General features: G+C 42.6%; 1 protein-coding gene across 3 annotated transcripts in view; it reads left to right on the forward strand.

The window, feature by feature from the left end:
• Positions 1-14,395, forward strand: part of NAV2 (neuron navigator 2) — a 230,251-nt gene that overhangs the window by 128,060 nt on the left and 87,796 nt on the right. For all 3 annotated transcript variants that reach the window (XM_059825934.1, XM_059825936.1, XM_059825935.1), the window contains one exon: positions 1,188-1,577. In XM_059825934.1, coding sequence (XP_059681917.1) covers positions 1,188-1,577 — 390 coding nt within the window. The remainder of the gene's footprint in view (positions 1-1,187; positions 1,578-14,395) is intronic.

The raw sequence follows: 14,395 nt of genomic DNA on the forward strand, positions 1-14,395 counted from the left end.
CTTTTCAAGTTTCAATTAATGTGACACTGTATTATGATTTAATTACTGTAACCGCAGGATACATAGCTTTTGCGGCATGTACGCAAATTTGCATCGTGAACAGTACCATGCTGCTTATTTTAACAAATATCCACAATAAAAAAAGAAAGGACACTATGTTAGCTGAGCAGGAAAGGAAAAGGGGAGTTAACGTGCGTAAAAGAAGTTGCAGCTATGGATTAGCTGCAACTAAATTAGCTGCAACTAATCTGCAGGTGTTCAGAGTGTAGGCTTGCAATCTATACACATCACCTGCAATCTCATGGTGTAGCTGTCCCATTTTTAAGGTTCCATATAGCAGTCTACATTCAATCAAATGCCTTTGGATTTTTTAAGCACGTTGGAATCTACTTTTGACACCAATATCACTACCGAGATAAGTGGTCGCAGCATTCTCAGACCATACCAGCGTTACTGTTGGAAGGGATGCAACATATTCACACACTCAGGCACGGATAATGGAAGATTTAATATAGCTGACGCTTGTCAAAAACTGTATTTACAGGCTGTGACCTAAAATGCTTTTGTAACCAGAGTGCTGTATAAACAGTATCAATATTTTGAAAAATATATTCAGTTCTTGAATATATAAAATAGATTTTGAAAAATATATTTGTTTTGCCTTTCTTATTTTTTCATTTAATCCTTTCCTCACCGTAGAAATAGCTACCATCTCGGTGCTGGACACGTCTCCAGAGTATTAGGACTTTCATGAATGCAGCCAAGAAAAGAAAGTGTATCGGAAAAATAGCACTTGAGTTTGTTTTTCCGTTAGCCTGCTTAGTAGCCTACTCCCTTGCCTAGAGTGGCAAAACCGTGGTATGACAGAGTTATATATGATTGAAGATTACAAAGTTATGCTTTGACACTGTGGATAATGCATTAAAAAGTTCCTGCTTAAGTCTTCTCACATACACATTGAACGCGTGGTGGCCTGGGTGCAAGAGTATCATTATTTAAGAACAGTGTTGGAGGAATGGACCTAACTCTCTCAAGGCGTTGTAGCAGGTAAATTCTGTTCATGCTGTTACTTACAATCCTTAGCTTGGTGAGTGTTCAGGGAGTAGGGTCTTGCAGTCACCTGAAATCTCACGGTGCTCTGTGCAGCAGGCCACATTTCATCAAATGCATTTATTTTTTTTTTTAAGCACACTGGAAACTACGTTTGACACCAACGTCACTACCGAGATAAGTGGCCGCAGCATCCTCAGCTTGACGGGACGACCCACCCCCTTATCGTGGAGACTGGGGCAGTCCAGCCCCCGCCTGCAGGCAGGCGACGCTCCCTCGATGGGAAACGGGTATCCTCCGCGAGGGAACGCCAGCCGCTTCATCAACACGGAGTCGGGACGTTACATGTATTCGGCACCTTTGCGGAGGCAACTAGCGTCCCGCGGTAGCAGTGTCTGCCATGTGGACGTCTCGGACAAGGGAAGTGATGAAATCGATCTGGAAGGCATCACCATGGATGCCACCGGCTATATGAGCGATGGGGATGTGCTGGGCAAGAATATCAGAGCTGATGACATCACGAGCGGGTAAGTGTCTTTACTTTTCTTCTTAAATACTATACTTTATGTGATTCTTGCACTGTGTTTAATGACGCTGTGATTTTTTGGAGGAAGAAAAAAAAAAAACAAACCCTAAGATATTCTACTAGTTTTAATAAGCATTTGAGGGACAGCTCATTCGCACAGTTACTTTAGTCAGTGGGATTTAAGAGCATGTTAAGAAACATTGCTTTATATGAGCATGCTCTCGCACATGATTAAATGTTTTCCTGAGTCGGGGTTCATTGTGGTCAAGTCAAACACATGCTGCAACATTGCTTGATGTCCACAAGATGGAGAGAGTGAGGCATTTTCTGTACTTTTACCGAACCCTTTTGCTGGCTGTACTTTTAGGGGACAGTTCATTGGAAGGAAATGAGTTTGCATCTCTGTGTAGGGTAAAATAGTTGTACACGCAAAATAAAGTTGAAAAAACAAGTTAGTGTGCAGAAATATGAACTGATAGACAATTATTAACAAGATTTTACATCAACCTTTACTTCTGCCTTGACTGGAAAAAGCATTTGTTCTTTGCTCCGGAGTAAGTATTCCATTCAATACGTTCGTTGTCAATTCCTTCTAGAAAATACAGTCGTTTTTTTTCTTAGCTCAAGTACAGTAGCATTAGATTGATGTTAAAACTGATCTTTGAGATGTAAATGGCGTATTTGTTTTTGTGGCAGCCTTTTCCTTGTCTGGCCATCTTACAACCTTTTGCTTTTCTGTAATTTTTTACTAAGTGACATTTCTTGTAGCATTGGCTTATTTGGAAGATTTAATGTCTCTTACTGAAATAGAAAGCTGGAATCCGGCTGCTGCTTTGTCGCTAACTTAACCGGTTAAGTTACGCAATCCGGAAACCTCCGTTAATTCTGTCCGTTGTGAAGATTTGGATGTTTTCACGCTGTCCTTTTTGAAAAGTCAGACACTTTACTTTTAATTTTTCGTTAGGGAAGCATATAGTAAAGAAGCTGATGCAAAAACCAGTATAAAATTCTATTTCAGATAAAGCACCGGTAGCTGTTGCTGCATTAATAATGCATCGTATCACTACAGTGCCTTGGGTTTTCCTCAAATCAACTTACACCTGAGTTTTGCAATGTTTATTTTAGTAACAGTTATTGCTTTTCCTCTGGACTATGACTTTTATTCAAACTCGTGGCTGTAATTTTGGTCTAGAAGTGAGGAAAATAAATTCTGAGTAGCGCCATGGTTTCTATAGAAGACCAGGAGTACGAGCTGAGAAGTGTCCCTGGCAGAACTGCGTCAGTTCAGGCTTCTGCTGCTCGTACCCTGGAGGAGCCCCAGTCTTTGCAGATCTTTACTTAGTGTATAAAGTTCAGGTTCCAGGTTAAGGAAAAGGAAAGAATAAGAAAGCTGTTGAGTTTATGAATGATATTTCCAGAGAAATCTGTGCCTTCACTCATCTCTGTGTGTCATTTGCTTTTCTGTGTCTGTCTGGTCATCCTGTAGGGTGAAAAATGGAAGTCCCCATAGTCTGAAAATACAAGAGTGGTCTTTAGATTCTGGGTTTGAGGGACTAATAATGTAATAAAATGGTTTTGCCAGTTGGTACCTCTGTCACCAAAGCAGTGAGTTATATACCAAGAATAATACCAAGAACGGTGAATACAACATTTAGCAGAGGAGTCATGTACTCCACAACGCCTCACTCCTAGCCTTGAGCGTTAGAACATCTTTAACTGAGTACCTGACTCTTACTTCCCACTAGTTTTTAAAGGAAGGTGATAACTTTCAGTTTTCACTCATATAACCAGCCACAGATTGATAAAAGAGATCTCAATTTAAAGTTCTTAGGACAAGAAGAGTGACGTGTACAAATGCCTTTTTCTTTTTCATATCTTTTGCCTTTAGCTACAAAAGCCTATTTTGCGAAGTGACGCGAGTTGCTTTATTGGTTTGTGTAGCGCTGTTGTTGTCATTGACTAAGTTCCAAGGGCAGAATCTGTATCGTAGGTCAATCCATCATCAGAAAGATCCAGCTCCATTCCCAGGTTGTGGGCAGGGTTTGGAGGTTGGGCTTTTTGGAGGTCCTCTCGTTACTGCACTGGTGGGCATTCGGAGGGAGCGTTCCGGGAAGCAGCCCCACAATGCTGGGGTTACATAGTCTGTGGAGGGTAGTCGGGTGTTGCGGATTCCCCAAGAAGGGAGTATTGCAGTAATGAATTGCAATAACAGCATCGGATATAATCCCAGTATCAGTGGGGAGAGAGAAAAAAATGAGGGCGTTACCTTTGGTGAATCTCACTGACACCCACTAATGCTGGATTACCATCTCCAGTGTGAACGGATGTTTTGGTAGCCTGTTTGGTAAGTTATCTTCCCCAATGTCGGTTTATTCCCAATAATAAAAAACCAGGATGGCATTGTGTCTTTGTGGGAGAGGAATAATACACCGCTTAGAAATGGGAGAGGTTGCTTGTTAAAGAAGGCACCCGTGTGACTTGCTGCAGAACAAATCTCTGAGATCAATGTTAGGGCAAACAGGCCCAATATTTCCAGAAGCTGAGTTACGCTATGTGGAAAGCAGCACAAGAGGGCATTTATAGCATGAATAGCTCTTTATTAGCTGGTATGTGTTTCACTTTGTCATTTTTCAGAATTGCTACAATCCTGCAGTCTGAAAACCTTGGATCTGTGTTTTCCTTGGCAAACTGATAGGGAAGGAAGCCAAAATATTTGTTACAGCCAAAATAAATGCAATAGCCAAGATAAACTATTTTAGCCCTGTGATCCTGGTGCTTTCTCTGAAATGTACTGGGTCATGGGAAGTTTCGTTTGGCCTCCTTTAATAAGTCCGCTCAAGCAGAGCTCTGGCAGACACCACGATTGCTTTCAGAGGGTTAGAAAGAGTATCTTTTCCAAACAGGCCGAAAATATCTCCTAAACTAAGAAAGTCTCCAGGGGGTGGATCAAAAGTAAGAAGTTGTCTTATTGCGGGAGCTAAAACATCAACTGAAGGACAAAGCGACAGGACTAGGAGCTGTGTGAGGTGGGGAGTAAGCCCCCAACCCACCTCCTTCGGCGTCTGGCTGAGCTCGAGGCTTCAGAGCCGCATCAGAAAGTGGCACCTCAAAGCCCAGAACTGTCTCACCTATCCACCCCAAAGATCGTCCCAGCTGGAGACATTAACTCCCATGGCTTTTTTGGGTTTGTTCGGAAGGTTTCGTCCACTTCAGTCTCCCTGTAGCTACCAACATACCCATTCCTACCTCTTTTTGTCCTCTTTACCCCCCGCCCCCAGTTCTCTCTAATGAGATGTAGAGTTAATTTACTTTTTGCTTGGCCTTGGAATGGAGCAACAGAGCTGTTGGTCAGAAAGGCCTTTTAAAATTCTTTTCCTTTAATTTAATTAATCCTCTGCCCCTGTTTTCATTACCCTAGTGTGCAGCTTTCTACCCGCAATTAAGAGCGTGGATATTCCGATTAGTGCTGGTCACAGATTTTCTCAGGAAATGGCTTTGGGTCCGCAAAGGCAGCTTGTCAAAACCATTTTTCGCAGAGGCATGGCTGTTCCAGCTACGATCCAACAAAATGTAGGTTTGATGATTTGGCAGCTCAGCCGCCCTGGAGCCTGAACCCGGAGGCAGGGCAGCCCCGTGCGAGGACCATGGGTCTGCTGCGTGCCGGGCTGGGCTTTGGGGCATGCCCGGGTCGCTCCTTTGAGCCTATCTCGTTCAGAAACGTTACCCAGTGACTCTCTGGTACCTTGCTTAGCCAGCCTAGCACTGAGCTGCTCCCTCAGCCATTCGATGAGGGCAGAAAGGCTCAGCCTGCATATGATGTTGAGGGACCCGATGCTAAAATTCTCTTGCAGCGACCTCCCGCAGGTGCAGCAGCTGTCGTGGGGCGGCGGGGGAGACGTATTACCATTTTAGTAACTTACCCATTTATTTGATGCTTTGGGGCTAATACATTCCCATCCCGGATCTATATTTCCACAACCTCTTAATGTGTTTGCGTGCGCGAGGCTCATGGGATTAGGATTCCTTCGTGTTTATTCAAGCCTTTATGCTCCCCAGGGATCTTTCTACAAGCACTACAAGCAGGTGAATTGGGAACATGGATGAAAGGATGCTAAAAGGGAGAGCAGGCCACTCTGGGCTGGTAAACCAGGCTTTACCCCCTGCTTCTGCTCGGGTCAATCAAACCCCCACAGCAGCATTGTGCCCTCAGTAGAAATCATTGTGGTGCAGAGGCCCGTTTACCCTTGAGTAACGCGGACCAAAACCATCACTGAAATAGAGTTCTGTTGTAGGCTAAAATTTAGGAGTTACATCTATTAGGAGGCAAAGACAACTTTGAAATGAAGCACTGAAATGGAGGACTGATTTCACTGAACGTTGAAGTGTAATTGCTATTTGTAGGGTTCTTGCGGCTCAGTTGCTTGATTTTGATTCTGTTTATCGGTCGGACAGTGACGTGTTGTTTTCAGATGTCAGGCTCATACGTGGCGTAACAGACCTCCACTTGGGCTAAGGTTTTCGAGGAAGAAAAGGAGATCTATGCAGTTTGCTGCTAATGAGAATTTGTTCTTGGTAACAGTAGTTAAGACAAACCACTTCCTTCTGAGCTGTCTGCGACAGCAGTGGTTGCTGCTCCAGGTAACGCGTGGCTAGCTGGAAATCAAGAGTGGCTGAGCTAATCATGGTCTGAATGAGAACCTCTTCAACCTGTACATTGATTCAATGCTAGCTGTAGTCTTTCCAACCTATTTTTTGCAATGGTGATTACCGCTGTATTTTTCCTGTACGCTCTGAGTTACCCTGGGTCAGTCATTTTGTTGGACATTTCTCTTTAAATGGTATGATTTTAGTGATACGATTTCATTTCAATACAGTGGATGGGTAAAACTGCATTCCTTATACGGCTGTAACACTTCAACATGACTAAGAATCCTTAGGAGGTTTATTTTATTTTTCTTCTCTGATTGAGCAGAGTGTTTATTTGAACTGCCTCGTGTCTTGCTAGGACTGGCTTCCTACATTCGGATCTTTTCAACATTGCAGAATAGTTGCTATATATGGTAAATAGATAATTAACACAAATAATGAAGGGGTCAGGCAAGCAACCTCAAAATTCTAACTTTATGAAAAGGTATTAGGAAACCTTGACTTCTGACTTCTTAGTAAACTATGCTGAGATGTGTTCAGAACGAGCTTTTGGATTTCAAGTCATAGATGTCCTGGTGCTGTGAGAATGGAAGGAAAAAATTATGGCAGTGTTTAAATCTAAATGATACTCTTATTCCAAGAACTGTACTTAAAGATCTTCACAGGAGACACGACTAGACTATTACATGAGCATTTTCAATATTATTAATGTGGTATGTTATTTTAGATATTCTTAAATATTGCACTCAGTTCAGGAATAGTTCTGGTGTCAGCTTCTTCAGTAAAACAGTGTTTGATCATTTATCACAAACGATGTCTCAGATAACATGCTCTCACAGAACTTTTCTTGCATGTAAGATTCAGCATAGGAAGACATCATAGGCCTGTAAGCTATAACCTTAGAGATCAGCTGGAATCAAGCTTTATCTTCAGTATACTGCCAAAAAGGGCCACGTTAGGTCACGTGTAGCGTTTGTCAGTAAAACGAACTCACAAGTTGTGGCGTGCGGTATTTTTTGCTGACTTGTACATACTGCCCTATTGTCCACGACTACCAAAATACTGTTTAATAGCCATTATCCCACTCTGGGCTTGCTTCTGTAATAAACACCTCAGCAGTGTTTGAACTGCTGCTTCAGTGCCAACAGGTTTTTGTAATTTGAGCGCAAGGACAGCTTCTGAAGGACAAAATACAGTCCCACTCTGGGGCTAGCCGGTAGAGGGAGATGCAATCATACACACTTTGTCGATGTGGATCATCTGAGGGAAGGAGTAGGCATGAGGGAGTCAAAGTCACTGTGGAGTAACTCTTCTCCGCTGCTGACCCTGCTGAGAACCTGTGGAGAAGCAGCACTCCCTCCTTTCTTCTCTTTGGTCACACGTCGCTCCTCTCCCTAAGAAAATTAAAGGGGACAATGCAAAATGGATCACTTGTGCTATAATTTATTCCTGTGATTTTCATTGAAATAGATTCTGAGAAAGGATTGAGGCATTTAAATCAAAATTGGCATATGCAAAATCCCATTTTGCATATCAGCTGCCTGATTCTGGTGGATCTTCAGCTTGCTCCAGGCTGGCAGCCTGTGCTTGGTGGTTGTCCTCTCTTAAGGAATGAGTTTCCACCCGTGTTTCACTGGCGTCCGGAATGGCGTTTGCACAACTGAAAGGATCGACCTCTTGGGTGTTTTCCAATCTTGTCTACCTCATTTTGTCAGGGTACCGCCTCTGGTCACCTCTCCCAGGATGGGTCATTTGTTGTACGTTAGCGAACGACTGGGTAAATTTCAGGAACCATCTGGGAATTGGAACCCCAGGGCTTAGTCCTTCCTCCCTCCAAACGCCCTAACGGCTGCGCTGTGATTTACTCTCCTTCGTACGGGCGAACCTCCCAGCGTAGTGACCCGTTTGGGTTCGCTGCCCGCTGGCCCAGCTCCAGCAAGGAGGGTGGCTGATTCCATCCTCTGGAGAGCATTTAGTCTGGCATTAGCGTTAGGTTAGTCCGGTTGTCAGATGAATTCTTCTGTGAGATGAGTAATGTGGATTTTAATCCCCTCAGACAGAGGAGGGAGCAGGGGTTTTTTTAAATTACCCTTTTGTGCTGCTCACCTTTAACCTGGGTGTGCTGGACACAGATTTGGCCTAGAGAGGCTTTGCCATAGACCCCAGACTTATCATCTGCTATGGCCTGACTCCGCATACGGGCAACGCTCGCAGCCCTGAGCCAAGGCCTCCAAATCACACAATTTAGGATTAACTAGATGGTCTCACTGGGTTGAACGAAACCTGCTCAGAATTAAAGATACAGTTTGGGAAAAAATGTGGGAAACGGCAAGAAATAAAAGCAAGATTGCATCTTAAAAATAATTAAGCTTTTACTCATCATTTGGTTACAAGGGGAAAAATTCTCCTGGTCCTAATGTAGTCCTAATGCTCTAATGAAGACCTCCCGTCTCCTAGCAAAGCCAATGAAGAGTCACTGCCCAAATCCCTCTCGGAAATCTGGGGAGGATCTGTCCTAGTCTCTTCCCATGAGTTTTCTTATGTCGTGCTATCTTCTTGTACATATGTTAATCACCTGGCTTCTTTGAAGCCTGCTCTGGGGGCTGTTAATAGTTAATATTGGCATTTGAAGTCTCATTGCTGTAGCCAGAGTTCTCCTTCAAGATACAGTGCTCCATTCATTTCTGAAGGGCCATTCAACTCCAAGATAGATGAAGAGGAATAAGTAAAGCTTTAACCTGTCCTTTCATTTCATTAACAGCCTAAAGAAAGGGAGAGAAATTGAGGCAAGCAAGGAGAACATAATATTTATATTTAATATAAAAAGATCAATATAGTCTTATTCTACTAACTCTAGCTTTTGAAAGTCCAGTTACCTTAAATGGATGCTTTTCAGTGCCTAATCCCTGTCGTCATCTTGTATGGGCTGACTAGATTTGTAAGAGAGTTTTTAAAATGATGGTGGAGCAAGCCTGTTCCTTGAAAGGAAGGTGAATTTAAGCTTAAGGTACGTTTGGCAGACAGGTCGAGTGAGTGTTGGAAAGAGGATCATATACTGGAAGAGTCCTCTCTGAAACAGGAATGGATGCAGTGATGTGAGAGATGCTTTCTTTCAGTCTAATATTCTTCTCTTATATACTGGCAGTTTCTTTTAAACTATATGTATCTAAGACTGCTAATTCCACAGGAAACCTGGTTCTTCGGAAGCTCGATAAGAAGCCATTGTCCTGGAGGGAACAGATGTGGGGGCACATATGAGATTTGACCTATAGCGGCAGCAGCCACTCAAGTCCCTTACAGGCTATGCTGTCCTTGGAATTCCTTCCCTTAGCAAATGCAAGTTTTACAGTAACAAGCCTGCAGGCTTCTTGGAAGGGAGACACGGCTGAGAAGACATGTGGAAATAAATTTAGCCCTGGGCAGCAGTGCCCAAAAAGTGTTGTCTGATGGCTGCTGAAGGACTTATGTGCCAGGCAGTCTTAATACATCTCCAAATAGAAAAGTATTGATTTCACAGAAGCCGCTTCTTTCTGTAGATTTCTTCTTTTTTCCTCAGAAAAAGGTCTGAGGATTAAGTAGTTAACGGGGGTGAACTTGTTGTGCTTCTGGACTGTTTTGGATAGTGTGCATAAGCAGCTACCGTTCATGTTATTAGTGATTCACAGGTGAGAGGTTTCTCCAAGTAAACTATGAAACTAAAATATACTTATTAATTTTTGCATAATCTCATTTTTCCTGTCTTCCCTGTTAGTGGAACAGGTATCTCCTCCTTCCTAGCAGTGATTAGGACTTTTTGAGGCTGCAAGTCATTTATTGTTTTCTCTGGGTTTAGTCCATGCGTGGGTTTGAGAATCTTCAAAACAGTTCATAGTTCATTCCTTAGTTTGTTAATTGCAAATAGTTACTGATTATTAGTAAAAGTCTATTAATTTATAAATTACAGACTGCCTTCAATACAAAATTAAATTGTAAATGAAATGAGCAATAGGTTTGTGCTTCTGTGAACCCGAAAGGTAATATTGGGTCTAATGTTAGGGATTTGGGCATTGTATTAGCAGTCCCAACCTGAAAGCTCAGGACCTAATCCTGTTCTTGAATGCCTTTGAAATTCACGTGGATCAAAGAATGGAATTTAAACCAGCCACAGGCTTGTAGACAGGGTATATGCTCAACCCTTTGGTTAGAGAGATCAAGTACTGTGCCGATGTGGTGGGCATTGTAATGGAGAGCGGTCAAGCAAGAATAATGGATGGAAATACTTTGGGGGGGAAACTCGGGGAAAGATCATGTGGTCTAATTCCAATGCCGTGATGGAAAACGCAGACCAAATTCATACTAACTGAGAAATTTGGGGTTGTCATCATCCTGCTGTTAGGCTAGCATTTCTTTGTAAGTCAGAGTTGGAACATATTCCTGGTTGCGGTAACAGGATCATTTTGATCACGTTTATTGTGTTTCGGAAACAGCAGCGGAGAATTTTCTGCTGTTGCTTTTTAGTAACTGGCAAAGTTAGACTCCATCTTTGATACTCAAAGCTTGATAAGCCTCTTGCTCTCATTTAACTGACTGTAATGACAAGGCAGAAAATAAACTTTTAAAGGAGCTCATTAAGGGTAACAGTGTTATGGCTGCGGCTAAAAGAGAACAGTTTTGCGTGTCAAAGCGGATGTTGATGCACGGAATAGTCCAAAAGCTGTAATTCCTACAAGCTTTTTGTTTCTTCAAGTTTGAAGCACTTGGGTTGCTGGGCAAGTCTTCTGCCAGGAGGCACCTGGGCAGCTATTTCCAAACTAACCTTGAGTCCAAAGCACCAAGAAGAAGGCAGGAGCACCTGGACTGCCAGAGGCCGCTCCAGTTTTGGGGCATGTTGCTGCCTTCCAGCTTGTGGGTTTGGGATTACGGAGCCGCGTGATGCTGAGCAGGTCAGGGTAGGCTTGCCCGGTCTGTTGTATGCTGCCAACTTATCTGCTGTTCCTTCTCTTCCTAAACTTAGGTAAAGAATGCCTGTCCCTTGGCTATCTATTTTCAAAATTGGTAAATTCCTATTCATACATTAAGGAGTGAAATGAATATATATGAAGTGGTAGAGTTGTCAGACCATAAAAGTAGGTGTGCTGTTGGCTGGCTGTATGCATGGGTAAGCAGGGAGTGCGGACAGAAGTCAAGTGACTCAGAGCGCTGGATTTTACTGATCCCTGGCCTAACCCGTTCCTGTTTCCTCAGCGTGCCTTTCAGGAAAGGGAAATAAATCACTTCAGCATCAGAAATACCCTAAAAATATTGCACTTGGAAGGACTTATTACAGCATCGAAAATGTCAGAGGCATTGAAAGGGTGTATTTGGCTAAAGAAAAGAGAAGTTTAAAGGTCCAGGTTGTCCAGGGAACTCCAAAGCAAATGACTTTATGCCTGTAATGCAGGGCAGGGAGCCACTTTCTTACAGAAAAGAAGCGTGACCTAGAAAGTGGGCTGTAAGTTCCACTTGTGTGTTAGAAGGGCATAATACTGCTCTTGTTTAACCTGAGTCTTTTCGTATTCAAAGAAGTTTGGTTAATTTTGTTTCCTTGCTGATGGAAGAGTGAAACTACAGAGACGAGTATTAAGCATTAATTCCTGAAAAGATTAGAAACTCCTTTTAACGAACGTCAATCACCGTCTCGCTGTCCATTCATGAAGTATTGTTATAGTGATGAGTGACAGGACAAGAGGAAATGGCCTCAAGTTGCTCCAGGGGAGGTTCAGGCTGGATATTAGGAAAAATTTCTTTACTGAGAGAGTGGTGAGACACTGGAATAAGCTGCCCAGGGAGGTGGTGGAGTCACCATCCCTGGAGGTGTTCAAGGAACGTGTGGATGAGGCTTTGTGGGACATGGTTTAATGGGCATGGTCGTGTTGGTTGATGGTTGGACTTGACGATATTACAGGTCTTTTCCAACCTTTGTGATTCTGTGTGATTTGTCTTCATTAAAGGCAGTCATTCCCCACTGGCCATTGGCACCATTCCTAAAGCATCTGAGCTATTAAATTTTTTGAACATGTAGGATTTACCCATCTGTATAAAAGTCCCAGTCTGGATACTATGCTTTTTCCCAGATCGTATGTTTAAACTTTCGTGGGTAAAAGTTGTTGTCTATGTCTGCGCTTTTTTTACAGAGTCTTGGTTAGAAAAAGTCACGATCTAGTTGTCAAAGATGCTAAAGGCATCCAGCTTCCATTGACTTATGTAAGACGTACGAGTGCTTAAAACCCCTGAAAACAGGACTGTTGGTTTTCAGTTTGATGCAGCTGCAGAATTATGCTGAGTTTCTGTGTAGAGGATGGAATCTGTTGATGTTAGTGAAGAGGCTTTCCATTGATTTCAGCGTGACTGACTCCTATGGCTAATATGTTTCTTTTCACGTATTCTGGATAATGAATATGGAGGACAGTCTACTTCAAATGTAGTTGATCATCTTTATCAAAGGACTAGTCATACACCAGAAATCTGACAGCAAAGCCAAAAGCTGCATTTGCCAGTATGTGTACAACTGGTATTCGTACAGAAACGTGTTTCGTGTGCAGACAAGTATCTGCAATAAACCAATTAGCGTATGTACATTAGATCTTTTTGCAGAATGCTATTTGCATGTTTGTATAACAATATGGTCTTAAGCTCCACTTTTCTTTTCTTTCCCTTTCTTTTGTTTTAGTAGCTTAAGGAAAAAAAAAATTCTTCCACGATAAAATATGTATAAACTATGTCAAAGAAAAGTTAGAATGCTAGACCTAAGGCGAATTCCATACAAGTTACAGTGCAACTGCTCCTCATGCTTTTTACTGTCTTCGTTTATGAGCTTGGAGAATCGCGTCCCCACAGATTTGCTGAACGGAGAATACTCTTGTGTCTGACTTGACGGGCTTAGCAACCTCTTTGTTAGACTCCCCAGAGAGGCTCCTCGGTTGTTCCTGGGAGGGCCCCGTACAGATTTATACATCTAACTGAAATGCTGAGCAGCAGATTGTGCAAGGCTTCTTGACTCTTTACCATCCCGTTTTTATAAATGTAGTAATCGAATTCGACGGGGGTAAAGTACATCTGTTGCAGTACCATCTCACCCGCAGAGGCATGGCTGGCTGCACCTAGGAGCATCTGTCCTTTCTTGCTGCGGATGAGGGTGTCTTGCTGTTAGGGAAAAAGCTCTGTGCCTTGTTAACCAAGAGGAAGGTGTCCCGTGTATCTGGATATTATTCTGTGGGCTGCTGTTGATTCGCTAAGAGTGGCTAAAGGATTAAGAAGATAGAATCCCTTCAGCTCCTAACTCGGTGAGTTATGTTACGTGTCCAACGGTATGCCAGAGACCGCGGCCGTATTGCCAGAGTTGTTAAGGGTTATTTCAGCCTCAAGTGTTTGAAAATCTTTACGGTGTGTTTACACAACTGTCGGTGCTGCTCATGTAGATGTACCTGGGCTGACAAACTGATTGTGGTAGCACGGACCTTGCTCCGCGCCAACGTCTTGAGAGGCGAATGGGATTTGCCTTTCTAGTTTAAAGCTAGCTCGCATATATCTGTAGTCAGAAATACTATAAGAAATGAAGCTAAATCAAGAGAAAAATCCTCCTGTTTTATCTTGACGCTTGGAACTTGTTTACCTACTACTGTCGTGAAACGCCACAAGATATTTTAAAAAATTATTGAGATACTGATGTAGGACAGCTCGTTGAGAAGCTATTCAAGAAGGGATCAACTTCTTAATTTCAGTATTAATATATTAAAATAGTTTATTCATAAACTAAACCAAAGTGCTGGGTAGTTGTACAGTTTTTAAAACTTTATTTTCTTGGTTACCATCACATTCTGAAGTTATATTACATGATGGCTACTGCTGTCTGCATCAGTACAGACTTCCGCAAAAATGCGGAATGACACAACCTGCGTTATCGTGAGGAATTGTTCCTGGTGATCAACATCTATCTATTCTTGTCCACATGTGTCATATCTGTTCAATTTAAGATTCATTTTTCATTTCTCTAAACTAGAAAGTAAGAAATGCGCTATCTTAGCAGTTTGTGAAATGTCCTATATACCCCTGGCACTTCTTAACATCCAATAGTAACACTGTTTAAATGCAGATGTCTCTGGGTCACAGTTGCAGACAGAGTACAATGTAGGAGCCAAAACAAGGTTGAAAAAA

Source organism: Gavia stellata, chromosome 17 (genome assembly GCF_030936135.1).
Source record: "Gavia stellata isolate bGavSte3 chromosome 17, bGavSte3.hap2, whole genome shotgun sequence".
Classification (NCBI taxonomy): domain Eukaryota; kingdom Metazoa; phylum Chordata; class Aves; order Gaviiformes; family Gaviidae; genus Gavia; species Gavia stellata.